General features: G+C 33.7%; 2 protein-coding genes across 10 annotated transcripts in view; one reads left to right on the top strand and one right to left on the bottom strand.

Annotated features, from left to right (window-relative positions):
- Positions 1-3,363, bottom strand: part of IMMP1L (inner mitochondrial membrane peptidase subunit 1) — a 69,479-nt gene extending 66,116 nt beyond the window's left edge. For 2 of the 7 annotated variants that reach the window (XM_081062440.1, XM_081062437.1), the window contains exon 1: positions 2,783-2,873. The gene's annotated coding sequence lies outside the window, so the exon portion shown is untranslated. Of the gene's footprint in view, positions 1-2,477 lie in introns of all 7 variants that reach the window. The other 5 variants (XM_081062439.1, XM_081062443.1, XM_081062438.1 and 2 more) reach the window with 5 other exon arrangements.
- The window catches only part of ELP4 (elongator acetyltransferase complex subunit 4), a 228,135-nt gene continuing 216,786 nt past the window's right edge, over positions 3,021-14,369 (top strand). For all 3 annotated transcript variants that reach the window (XR_013994164.1, XM_081062436.1, XM_081062435.1), the window contains exons 1-2: positions 3,021-3,271; positions 9,872-9,907. Coding sequence is in view for 2 of the 3 variants with exons in the window: in XM_081062436.1 (XP_080918562.1) it covers positions 3,049-3,271; positions 9,872-9,907 (259 nt within the window). In the remaining variant the exon portion in view is untranslated. The remainder of the gene's footprint in view (positions 3,272-9,871; positions 9,908-14,369) is intronic.

Below are 14,369 nucleotides of genomic sequence, written 5' to 3'. Positions count from 1 at the left end.
TCACGTTCCCCAAAGCTATTCTCAGTTATTTTTTCTTCTCATTCTAAAGTATACGTATCCTTGGTAAGTTTATCCATTCCCTGGGGTAAACTCCTACCATGTGCTAATTAATTTCAAATCTATATTTCATCTAGAGATCCCTCTCTCACATTGCGTACTGAGTAATGGACATCTCCATTTGGATATTCCACTGGTACCTCTACTTAAACACATTCCAAACAGACTTAAAAACTCATTTTATGATCTTCCATTCCCTAAAACAATCAACACCACTACTACAAAATTCTGCTGTTCCCCTTTTATTCTTTATCCTCTGCCATCCAGAAAGTTGCTCAAGGCAGGAACCTGTTAAAAATCTTTGATTTTTCCTGTCAACCTTCGTTGATCATATCAGTTCTACCCTTTATAGTAATCTCAATTCCTTTCTCTATATCCTACTCACACTTTCAGATAATCCATTTTCTTCTAGCATACTTTTAGCCAAAACATAACAATCAAATATGATCATTGTTATTCCTTCACTTAAAATTTGTCAAGATTTCCAATTTCCCATTATCCTTAAGGGGATAAAAATTCACCACCTTAAGAAAATCAATTAGAGCTTTGTCTAACTTCTCCAGTTTCCCCCTTTTTGTAGCACTCTCCATAATTCCTGTATCTTCTACACATCCTTCAAAACTCAGATTAAGCTTCCTCCTCAGAGGGAACTTTCCAAAACTCCTTTCTCTCAGTCCAAATTAGGTATCCTACATTTGTTCTCCATGGCTCTATAGTATACTTTACTATCCTATTTACCCACTTATCTCCCCTAAGTGTGCACCCAAGGAGGGCAGAGACTAAGTATTCTTTCTCCTATAACCTGAGCACTTAGTATATTCTTTGGGATTTAACTAAATAATTGTTATCGATCGTTATTAACACCACGCTTAAATATATACCTGTTTAACTCTTCCCTTTCACAAATACTGCATTTATTCCAATGTTTTATATTCAACTCTACATAATGGTAAATTCAACTATTTTGGATTATTTACTTTGAGAGCAAAGGTTTTGTCTTTGTAAAAAAAAAAGATTAAGATAGGTTAAATTAATTTGTTCTATGATCATGTTATACCAAATAAATAGCCTAATTTCAGACTGCCTGGTGTGCATGTCATACTTCCTGAATTATAAAGTTAAAAAGCAAGTCTTCATTTCCAGTAATAAGGCAAGCAAAATATCACACCATCACCTTTTCTAAAAGGTAAACAGAGTAGAAAACAAGGGAATATAAAGTAAAGAAACCAATGTAAATTCAATATTTGTAGTATTACTTAAAGGTTTTAATATCTTGGATAGATTAAAGCAAAAATATCCAAAATGTTTCTACTTGATATTAGACTGTTCTGTCACTTTTTGTTTTGCTCTTCTTAGTACTTATTTACCACAGGACAAAATTAGCACATATTATTCAATGTGTTCAATAGCTATTCTGTTTTCTAATGTGTTAATCTTATCACCCTAGCATTACCACCGAATGAGAATATTTTTACTTCTATAGGCCTAAAATGGCAAGATTAGGTCTAAGCAGACAGTAAGCACTCAACTGCTATTTACTGAATGATTGACACTACAGATTTATACTGGCAAAAGATTCAAAATGAAATTATCTAAACCTTGATCAAGCTTGATATATTTTAACAATATATCAAGTTGATATATTGTTAAACAGCAACATGGAGTTTTATTCCCCCAAAACATTTTTCTTTAAAAAAAAAAAAAAATCCAAAAAAAAAAAAAAAAAGACCTCCCCAAATGAAAAACTCCAGGCACTATTTAGCAAAAGTAATTTCAATTTTTCAAATACAATCAGCCATCGTTTTAATGGGTAATTGAGATTTAAAACAATTCAATGGCAAGGATTTCAAAGATGTTTGGATTTATTTCACCGTCAAAACTAGTAATAACTTTGTAGTGCAGGCATGATTTTTCAGTTTAGACATCTGTCAATCATGAATGCCTTCAAAAAACCATTTACTACACATCACCCCCACCATGAGTTTTGAGAAAATTTTAAATCCAAAGACACAGCTTTAAATTACATTGTCCACACACACCCCCACCCACTGCCCATAAAAATCCAATTCTAATCAGAAAGCTCTCAGAGTTCATAAATCACTAGAAAAAGAAAGTACATACACCTCTAATTCTTACCAGTTTTGGGGGAAAGAAACTCAAGTATTTTCTGTTATTTGCAGCTGCCTTAACAGCAAACGACAATTAAATGTGTGAACAAGGTTGTCAGAGTAACACTTGTCATTCACACCACTTATGGAAAGGCGCTCCAAGACTTCCAGAAACACTAATTAAAATTAACGAAAGCTTCTCATGGGGACTTGTCAGAGAAGTACATTTTGTCATTTGCTCTTTGAGACAGAGGAAAACCAAACCGCCTCAAAGCTCAAGAGTTCTCGCTCTAAGGTTTAAATCCAACCCACCTGCCACTGACGAACTGAGCCCAGCTACTCAGCAAGCAACTCACTAAGGTAAGAATTCCAATTCCTTCGATATAACACAACCATTCAAAAAAAAAACCACACCGATGAGGGGGGAAGGCGGAATGAATTTTCTCTCGGAAATCAGAAGGGGGCGGGAGAAAGTATCTTTCCTCTTTACAGACGAGCCGAAAAAGGTGCAAAATCCTGCTGGTGGGAGCCTGACATATCGCTCCACCAACCTTTTCTTTAAGTCTACGTGAATGAAGACACTCAAAACGAGAGCAATGTTGAATGATATTACCCACCTCCAGCCCCAAAGAACCCGGGAAGATTCTCACCCACACCTCAGGTGGGCCTTTCTCACCTGGACCCCGCAGAAGTCCGCCGTCCTTACGTAGAGCGCACTTTTCAGCAATACGCCTTGCGATTGGTTAACTCGGGAGGAAATCTCAGTCCTATTGGCTACGAGAGCCGCGGTAGGGGCAAGGAGGCGGGAGTCTGCGGCTGGCGCTGACAGGCCCGCTGCTTGAATTCCCAGAGTTCCTATTGGGTCAACGCGGGAAGCTCCAAAATGGCGGCAGTGGGGCCTTGCGGCACCGGCACCGGGAGTACTGGGTCTGTGGCGGCGGCAGTCAGCAAGAACAACGTCACCAGTTTCCAGAGGAGGGGTCCTCGAGCCAGCAGTAGCGACAGCGGCGGCTCTCGACTGGTGTCCATCGCGGGCACACGACCGTCGGTGCGGAACGGACAGCTGCTGGTATCAACCGGGCTCCCAGCCCTGGACCAGCTCTTAGGTCGGTTCAGAACTGAGATCTGGGATCAACAGAGGGAAAACTTAGGGAGGGGACTTGCCGGGTGGAGCCACCCTGACCCCACGTCTCTCTCTGACGCCTCAGCCTTCGGACGTGGAGAGGATAGCCCGGTCTGATAGAGATGGAGGGGAGGACGGGTTGCATGGAGACTTCTAAATGCTGTTAACTAAATCTGTTGTGGTGCTCCCACTTTCTACTTCCCACCAGCGTTTTTCTAGATTACAACGGGATCCCTACGTGCTTTTACCCTGGTGAAGGGGAATTATTAATGGTTGGACACGGTTTGGCCTTTATCTCTAGAATCCCCTTCTGACCTCCGAGTACACCCTTCCGCCAACCCCAGGTAGCTCACGGTTTGGACTAACCTGCAAAACTTTGTATCATTGTAAGAGAGCCTTCATTAGAAAATGCTTTAAAAAGTAACTTTTCGTCTTTCACCGCCAGGATGCTAATCTCCCCGTTCTGAAGCTTTATAAACAAACCACATTGGCTTTAAGAGAATGGATTTTAAAGTTTTATGTGGAGCCAAAGTAGTTATAGATCGTCGTTGATGTTGACAGTCATGACCGTATCTGCGTTAAATGCATGCATATGGGGTTTTTTGTTTGTTTTTTTTCTTCCATATACTTTCCAACCGGTACGTTTAAAATTAGTTCACATTTTCACGAGAAGAAGAAGTGCAGTTCCTAGACTTTCCTGTATAATTTCTGGATTGTTTTTTTTCATGAGAAGCCTGTTAAAGAATATGCATGTTTCATAACTGTTACATCGAATAAGAATTGACCAGATTAGGTTGGTGGACAGAGCTGCTGTGTTAATAAAGATCGAAAATTAGTTAATTCCCCTCTGAATGCTGCTTTATTAAAAATGGTCTCTTTATGTTTCATAACTTTTTAATGGTATGTGATATGTGTTAGTTAAATCTTACACACTTTCATAAAATATTAGAAATGCTGTTGCTTGTTCTTGTACCTCACTCAACATTTTCTCTCTGTAATTCCCCAACCCTCACCCCCCTGCAAGGTTTAGTGCAAAGGAAAGTGACAAGACAAGCAACCTATGAGAAAGAACATGGTTTCTTGCCTGTTATTTAATGTCCTTAACTGGATCCTGGTTATTTCTACATAAATTTAAGTATTTTCACTTAATAGTTTCAAATCTGATGCCTTCTTAAATTGCATGGTACTATAAACAAAAATGATTCATAATATCTAAGCAAATACTTTCCCTTGTGACCCTTACTCAAGTATGATCCGATATTTGAACTTAAAGCTTGGAAGCTGTTCTAGTGTGCGTGTGTGTGTGTGTGTGTGTGTGTGTAAGTTCATTGGGGATGTGTAATTTCATTCACTTGATCCTAAAACTCTCCAAAACATAAAGGTCATATTTCTAACGTTATACCTTCGGTTCCTCATTAAAATAATAAAATGTGCCTAGCACAGTACCTATCATTTAGTAGATTCTCAGTAAATTCTTGATTGAAAGAAAAATAATGTATAGGGAAAAAAAACCTGGACAAGTTTATGAAACATGTAGGACAAAGTTATGTATGTGAGCTCTAAAAACAGACTCAGAGATTAAGTGATATGAATAGAGTCATAAAACCAGTAACAGTCTGGCCTGATCTTTAGGCTCCAAATTTAGTGCTCTGCATATGCTACAGCTTTTCAAATTTTTGAACACTCTTTTCAAGTGGTTTTAATCATTTATTGAACCTGAGACTGATGATTTAGTTATAGTCTCTTGAAGCACCCACAATAAAGTTAAGCCAAAGCAACTTCCTCATGTGTTTCTACAGTGATGAAAACTTGAACTGTATTTTCAAAATTTTTCAGATTTGCTTGGGGATGGGAATTGCTTGTACTATCTGATTGTAACAAGCTTATGCTAAAGATGATTGAAATGAATATCAGTTTTTGAACATTTTGAAATATATTTTACTTGTATATGGTTAAATCTCAAAGTGCACAGAAGTTGAAGAAATTGTTGTAATAGGAGTTATTACATTTGGAATAACAAATATGTGCAGAAGTATTTTAGTTGTTAACTTCTTAATGGCATTTCTGTATTTTGATATTCTGTTTTGTATGGTCCTGTGGAACAAACCCTTTAATTTGTTTTTCATTAAAACTTTATTTGAAAGTGATTTGGCTGCTAATGTGTGTACACATAGGTATAAATAATTTATATTATGTTGTTACTCTAAAATGTTATTTGACTCAAATTGTGACAAGCCTAATATAATCATATTGTGACAAAATGTAATAATATTAGGATATTATGATACCAGGATGATGAAACTATACTGTGACATTGCGATTGTTGCATAAATATATTCTGTGGTTACTATGTAACAGGTAAGTACTGTATGGTAAGTGCCATGCAGTACAGTGATATTTTACTACTGCCACTGTGACATCATTGTATTTTTAAGCATAGATGCAAAGTATATTTGAAAGGCATCATACTGGCTAATCATTTTATGATATACTAATATTTCCATTGCTTCCTAAATTGGCTACGTTTAAATTTTTCAAGTTCTCTGATTTCCTAATCCAGATTCTCCACCTTGCCCTTCCAGAAAATTTACGTTGTTTTTGATGACACTATATGTAAATATTCCATTTTTCTTCTTCCAGGAATTTCCAAAGAGAGATTATAGAGGGTAAAAGATTCTGGCAGAATTTCTTATTCTAGGATGTAAGGTATAGTCCATTTTAAGACCATACTGTCTGATCTGGGAGAATTATCCCCCAGCCTTATCCTTCAAAAGACACTTGAAGGAAGGGTAACTTCAGACTTGACTGGTTTAACCTCTTTGCTGTTCAGAACTTATTAAATTTTGACAGTCAAGTGAATGGAAGATGGGACTTGGAGTAAATAATAGTGTAGGAAGAAAGAAGTTTATTGGTAGCTGCCATTTTCAATACTGATGTCAAAAAGTAAATACTGGTGGGCTTATTTCATTTGCTCCACTATACCTTAATCTAGAGTGTGGGTTGATGTACATTGAGTTTGTACTGCAAAATAATCCTGGTTATGATGTTTCAGCAACTAATATGTGTACACTTAAGGAAAATGTAGCTTATTTCTTTGTATTGCTATGGAAAACTGCTTCATATGATTTAATCTACACAACCATTCTCACTTTATCTATTTTGATTCCCATGTTTGCTGAACCAATAATTGTGATCATCAAGAGTTGTCAGGATGTTTCATACTCCTAGAGAGAGAAGAAAAAGTAGACCTATTAATGGAATAACTGCAATTTAATTTGTACTGTGGCATTAAGTAAAGAATATTGCTATGAACCTAGGAAAGGATATGAACTTGTTCTTTACATTGCATTTGCTCTAAAATGCCTTTGTATAATTTTAGCAAAACTATTTCTATAGAAAGTACTGGAAAGGACTGGTATAAATCACCATTATCTTTCCTGACTTGTTTTTCTTTTTTCTTTTCTCTAACTTTGAAAAAGGAAATGTATCTTGTTGTAAAATAAGGTATCACTTCTGAGCCTTCATATTCCAATATATTAATTTGATCTTATTTACTGAAAAGATACAGCTTCCTTAGAGATTTGTTTTGGGAAGTGTGTGGGGATTGACTTTTTTCCCTTTAATATTGACATCATTTTTCTAACAATTCACACAAATTAAAAAAAACAAAAACCCTTTCCCTCATTTTAAAATTCATAAAATAGGAATTGGTACTTAATCACAAGATCTTAAATATTCTCAACTTTTTTAAGTATTAGATTTTTTTCTAGTTTTAAGACAAAATGCTGTGTCATTTTAAAATGTAAAATATTGATGAAATTCTTTAAAGCATCAAACTTGCAAAATATCTTCAAGCATTAAACTCAATCTTACATGATAAAATATTCTAACTATTTTTAGTAAGCTGGAGATAAATATACTTCTTAAGAAGGTCTAGATATAAAACCAAGTGTTTATTTACTTAGTGACTTAGAAAGGGTCTTGATTTCTGTAAGAAATAATTAAAGGGAGAGGAGCAGTAAACAAGACCATTTAATTCCATTGTATGTTTTATCATAGAAATAGTATGATTGCTTGTTTACCTTGTTACATACCTGTCAAACATTTTAGTGGCCTATTGGGAAAAGATATTTCTGTTTTAATTGGGAATTATAAGTGTGAAATCTGTGTTGCTTTCGAAATTAGAATTAATAATAGGTTATTGATTTTAAAGATATGTTAAAAGCTAGCTTTTGTTGAATATATTATGTTAAAATATCCTGTTGTGGTTGGCTGGTTAAGCTTTGAAATTTTGGTGGGGACATGGCTACAAACTTAGTTTAAAATACAGCTAGAACCTCAGTATATCAAAATACCTTATACAGAGGTGTTTTGGGGAAATATGAGGCCTTGTCATACTAAATCAGTTTGAAAGACTAGAGAAACTTTGCTGTTACATGTGTGTGTATGTACTTGTCAAATCATTTTATGTCATATTCCTAGAATAAAAGCTTGATTTAACATAGTTAATAAGGTGGATTCACCTTATTCCCCATGACCAACCTTCACTAGAGCCAATCCTATCTTGAGTCTAGTGAATTGGCGTAATAGAGCCCATTAGAAAAAAAACAATCGCATTTTTGTAAGAGAAGTCCTGATGGGATTGGCTGGTAAAAGTCATTGAAATATCCACATTTATGATGTTTTAAGTAATGTTTAACTTTTCCAAACAGAATTTTAATGTATATGAGATTTTAAAAATTTGGTGTTTTCTGAATTACCAGGAAGAGTAGATTGTATCATTTTTGCAGAAAATTACTTTTTTAGCATAGTCTGATTTACTGTTAAGATGGTCACCTTTTTAATAAAACAAATGTTTATTTTCTTGATTTCTTCTAATCGTGAAATAATTGCCAGAATAGTAAGGGTAGCTTTTACTGAATACCTCTCTAAGCCAGACGCCTGAACTAGGTATCACTTCATGTAATGGGTGAACTATTCCTTGATCTGTTATCATTTCACTGTGAATAACATTTACAAAATATCTTTAATTCTCTATTCCATATATAAAGACATGAATGTAGACCCAGGAAAGTTTAGATAAGTCTAACTCCTTCCTGTAAGAAATACGTTAAGGAGAGAAAGGCAACTACCATTTTTATAGTACCTGATTAAGACAGACACTGCAGTGTTTATATGCTTATATTTCATCTCCTTAAATATACACAGAATTGTGATTAGGTAGTTAAATGTTTATTTTTGCATGTAAGGGAAAGTAGGGAAGTAAGGAATTGGAACATGTGATTTAAAATGTTCAAAGTGGATTGAAAAGTTAGTGGGGGGTCTAGATGTATATTTAGTCCTATAACAAATCCACTTAAACATAAAAATATATAAATGTACTGGTTTTTTCTCTTTTTTTTTTTGCTTTCTTCTCTAACAATTTTGTATGTTCTACTTATAGTCATAAAGTTGCCAAGTGTTGCATTATATTCTTTGTGACATGTATGTTACCAAATTTCAAATTTTTGAAACAACATTTATGCTACTTACAAGGCAAAAAATAAGCACTATCAAAGGAACTTTTTATACTATTTCTGTATAACATTTGCTACTACAAAACTTTTTTGGGAAAAGTTCTTTACTGGTGTTCTAATGTTTATATCACAATTTTGTGCCCTGCCCCCGCAAAAAAACCAAAACATTCTAGTTACATTGTCTTCAATTGTCCAACAATTTTGTGTAATTTCTTTTTAAATTATACTTTTTAAGTACATTTCATCCTTTACATGTATTTTATTTTTAAGAGAACTTAGTGTTTGCAACATTAATTACAAATAGTAATAATTTACAAATGTTTTACAAACAACATATCAATAGTCAAAAGTGTCTTTTTAATGTATTTCTAGTTTCCTAAAATTTGATTTTAAATTGATTTTAATGAATCACTGTTTGAGTTATATGGTCATCATTATTCTAATTCAGATATTTAAAAGAACATTTTCTAATAATATTAAAAATGTATTTTGTGAATGGCTTTTTATTTGAAATGGCAAAAATAATACTCATTTTAAATTTTAAATATGTTTAGAGTATGTCCAGACTTTGTGTATATTATATAATAAAAAAAGATTCTTTTTAATTATTGGGGTCTTTTTCCCCCAAGGCTTATTCAATTTGAGGATGCATATTATAGTGGGATTTCTATTGTAATGACCTCTCTTTTCTTTGTTGTACTTCTGTAGTAGTTAAGTTACTGTGCACATTTAGGTCTTGGCTATTGAGTTAATTTGTTAACAAGTACTAAATATTACTAGAAGGCTTAACCGCAGTTATATTGAATGCTACGTGTTCCTATCACAGGAGAAAGGATAGTACAGTATATTACGAAAGTAATTATAATGTGTACTGTGTAATTACATATAATATGTAATTATTTCATAATAGCACCTTAAGCAAAGTATTGCAAAGGTAATTAAAATGTTGTTTTCAACAGCAATTTTAAACTTATTGAAGTACCTGCCCTTACCAAAGTCTAACTTTTATGCTAAAGATAATGTGAAAATATAGATTAATTTTCTTCTTCGTTTTGTTTTATTTCCAGGTGGAGGTTTGGCTGTTGGAACAGTTCTTCTAATCGGTTAGTATAGCATGCATACTTGCTCTTTCCGATCAATTTTCTGTTGTGCATAACGATTTTATGGGTTTTCCTATTCTCAAATTAAGTATTTAACTGTCTGCAGGAATTAAGGTAAATTAAAGAGGAATTGCCTTAAGTTCTAATTTGAATTCAAGTCTTGATCTGAGCTTGAAATAAATTGAGCAAGTATACCTGGTAATGTAGCTTTTATAGTTTAAAAATGTTCACAGGGCATTGTGCTCCATTTTTTAAAAAAAGATTAAAATTAATGCCAGTTGATTTTTTTTTTTTTGGAGAATCTCATATCTAGAGTGAGATTATTACAGTGATTAATTTGAGAAGTTGATGTGCTAGTAAGTCCATTGTATATATCACAGATTTTTATCATTATTGAAAAAAAATAAACTGATAAATCATATTTTTGCTTATCTTCAGAGGTACAATGATTCTAATTTAAATATACATTCATAACTCTATTTGCCTTATTTTTTACTTTAGAGGAGAGAATCTTGGAATTGAAATAAGCCTTGACAGTTACATAATCAAAGCTACCAATCATTTTTCCATAATCCTTGACAGATATCAAACACCGTTTGAGTACAGATTATCTACTTTAAAGGACTTACTATTTCACAATACAATGTTTCATTGTTGAAACATATATTAGAAAGTTCCTTTTATTAATGTTTAATCTATCTACCTTTAATAGATATTTTGTTCCTACTATTCTCATCTGATATAATGCAGAATTAATCTACCTACTCTTTCATATGACACTCTTAAAATATTCGAAAATAACCCATCACCTCAAATTTTCTCCAAAGTAAACAGACATAATTTCTTAAGATGGTTTTTAAGTATCATAGTTTTCACCCTTTTTTTTCTCTTGTGACACCTTCTGGTCTGGCATCGTCTCTTCAGCTGTACCCAGAGCAATACAATATTCCAAATTTAGAATGACCTGTACTAAAATTCTAGAAGTAGTGATATCTGTCACATCTTTAAATATTTATCTTTTAGGAAATAAAGAATGACTGAAGGAATTTATGGAAAAGAATCATTCACAGTTTCATATAAATAAATAAACACGTACATAAAATACAAAATCTGTAGAAAAACTGAGGTTGTCTTTTTAGTTCCTCAGTCCATACCCAGAGACAATACTGTCCTGGCATCCCATCCAAATACTTATTCATAAGTAATGCACATGGGAACATTCATCACCTTGCTTTTTCAACTTAATCCATCTTAGAGAAAAGTCCATGTACATTCATATAGATATACCTCATTCTTCTTAAAAACTACATAGGATTTCACTGTATGAATATGCAGTAATTTATTTAAATCATTCTCTAATAATTTCAGGGTAATTCCATTTTTTCTATTACTAACAATGCTATTGTGCAAACCATAGAAGCTTCGCATATATATGTAAATATCTGAAATAAATTTTTAAATACAGACTGGATTGAGGCATGTTAAATTGTGTTAGATTTTATTAGCTTGCTCTCTTGAAAGGTCATACCACGTTATACTTCAGTCAACACTTATAAGAATACCAGTTTATCCTCACCCTTGACAACATTTTAATCTTTACCAGTCCTAACAAGTAAAAGGTGAAGAATGACATTTTGTCATTTGGACCTGGGACTTTTTGATGACCAAAACTTTGAAGAATCATTATAATGATTTAAAACATATGCTGCTGAATTTTAATTCTTTTCTCCAGAGGAAGTATCTGTGAATGATACTAACAATCCAATGATGATTTATAATTCATTCAATAAATGTTCATTGAACACTGAGGTGTGTGCTAGACATTGGGGTTACAAATATAAATCAGATATTCTCTTCCTTTAAGGAACTTTGCATCTATGAAGGAGACCTATGTAAAGCAAATAATTACAATGTAATAAGTTAGTACCATAATAGATACGTTTATTATTATTACATTTTGTCACTGGTTGTAGATAGTACCAGGAACGGCAATTAATTTTTTTATCAATAACAAAATCAGCCAGCAACTTTTGAATAGTTGTAGATTCACTTGAGTTTTCTAAGTAGGCAATCATCTTCTGCAAATATTGACAACGTTATTTCATAACAGATTTTGGTATTTTAGAAGTGAGTGCTTTCATAACAAATACATAAAAATATGGGAATGACTTTGGAACCAGGCAGTGGGCAAAGGCCAGAAAGATTTTGAGGAGCATACTAGAGAAAGCCTAAATTGACATGCACAGATTTTTAGTAGAAATTGGTACGTTGAGGACACTGCCAGTGAGGATGAAAAGGAAGTAAGTTCCACTTTACTGAAAGCTGGAAGAAAGGGGATGCTTGTTGTGTAGTGGCGGAAAGCTTAGTGACATTGTAGCCTGCAGTTATATGGAAGCTGAACACATGCCTAATGAACTTGGTGAGCTAGCTAAGGAGAATTTTTTTATCATGAGTTAAAACTCAAGAATAACTAAAGCACAGATTTAAAAAAAAAAAAAACTCTATCCTTGATGAAATGTCAATTCATCAAATATTGTACTAGGTATTCAATAACTATTTGTTAAATTAATGATTGAATAAAAGAATATAAGTTATGAAGCACAGGCCTTACCTTTATATTCTTTCCATAAAGCTATTATTTTTAATCTTGTCAGTATTATTTATGCCCTACTATTTTCTTCCATGTATGTAAGATTTTTAAAGACATTTATAACTTAGGTAAATTTAGTTTTTTTTATCTATTAGCTTGTTTTCATTAGGAAACCTTAAAGCAAACTTTCAAGTATTTTTACATTTCTTGGAAAGATTAGATTAGAGAGCCTTACCTACTAGGTTCTCCACTTTTCTCCATTCCCAAGTCAGTTCGACTTGTACAATGGATAAAATCTTCCTTAAAAAATGAATGAATAGCTCTAAATATAAACTAAATACGAAGATTTAAGATTTCAGATTAAATATGAAGATTTAAGGTTTAAGGTTAGGAGCCTAGGGCATACTGTGTTATTTATCGCTCAAATAATTTTTGTATTCCAGAAGTAAGAGAAAACTAAAGCATGAAGATTTGCCTTAATAACTTTTCACTATAGATTATCAACTTTTTAACCATTCTTTCTTAAAATGCATTACTCATTTACGAGGGCAATTCTGTATACGTATACGTGTACACATGCACGAGTTTGGGATTGCAGAGTTGTGTGTTTACAGTTTCAGTAACAGTGTAACTTTGGAAACTAGAGATAGTGAGCACTGTCTGCAAGCCCAGGCACGATTACTTTAGACTTTCTGAATACAACAAAATTAATTAATTTGAATACATAAAAGGCCATTCTCTGAGGAATAACTTGAAGCACTAAGGGACTCCTACATTTACTTTAAAAATTGAAGATAGACTTTTCTTTCTTTTTTTTTTTCCTTACGAGTTTATTTCAGCTAAACTGACAACATGCGCTGGGGAGCAGGACCTCCAATGCTCCATGGGGATAGAAATATAACATATTTTATTCTTTAGTACTAGAACAGGCTTAAGATGTTTTATATTTCAGTTGTTTTCTGTAAGTGTGGTACATGCATAAATTTGGAACTCCTAAAAAGTATAAAAAGTTTAGGGATAGCATAAATATTAGAGTTTACTTAGCTTCTCTTTAAATAAAGGATCTTGATTTGTTTACGGAGATACTGAGCATCAAAAAGATTTAATAGGAGTTGTCACAAATTAAAATACAAGGTATATGACATTTATGAACGCATTATTTTTAAATTAATCTCTTACATTAATTATATAATTTTCGTTTTGGAAGTAGGAGATGAATAATATGCTATTAGACAATTAATTACAACTACCTATGAGCATATTTTTGTATTAGTTACCTATTACTGTGTAACAATATCACCACAAACTTAGCAGCTTAAAGATGAAACACATTTATTATCTCACAGTTTCTGTAGGTCAAGAGTCCAGGCACGGCTTAGCTGGTTCTCTGCAAGCCAAGAGTCAACGTGTCAGCCAGAGCTGAGTTCTCATCAGAAGGCTTGGCAGGGGGAGGATCTGCTTCCCAGCACACACAGTTGGTGGCAGCATTCAGTTCCTTGCTGGTTGTCACCCAAAGGCTGCCTCTGCATAGGGCAGCTCACAGCATGGCATCTTGTTTCTTCACAACCTATAAGGGAGAATGTCTCTTAGCAAGACAGCTGAGACAGTCTTATGTAACAGCAATGACATCCCACAACCTCTGCCATATTCTTTCAGGTAGAAGCCAGGCACAGGTTCCACCCACACTCAGGGAGAGGAAGTTATGAAAAGGCATGAGAGCCACGAAATGGGAATCATGGGGATCACCTTAGAATCTGCCACTCTTTTCATAATTTTAATTTATTATTTTATACAATAGCAAAAGCCAAGCACCCAATATATCCTTCACCAGCTATGATAGTATTGTCATTTGTCTTCAGCCTTTTTGAGCTGAAT

The sequence above is a fragment of the Rhinolophus hipposideros genome, assembly GCF_964194185.1.
Source record: "Rhinolophus hipposideros genome assembly, chromosome: 10".
NCBI classification, from domain to species: Eukaryota; Metazoa; Chordata; class Mammalia; order Chiroptera; family Rhinolophidae; genus Rhinolophus; species Rhinolophus hipposideros.
The sequence above is the reverse complement of the archived record's forward strand: the minus strand, read 5'-3'. Positions and strand labels throughout refer to the sequence as shown.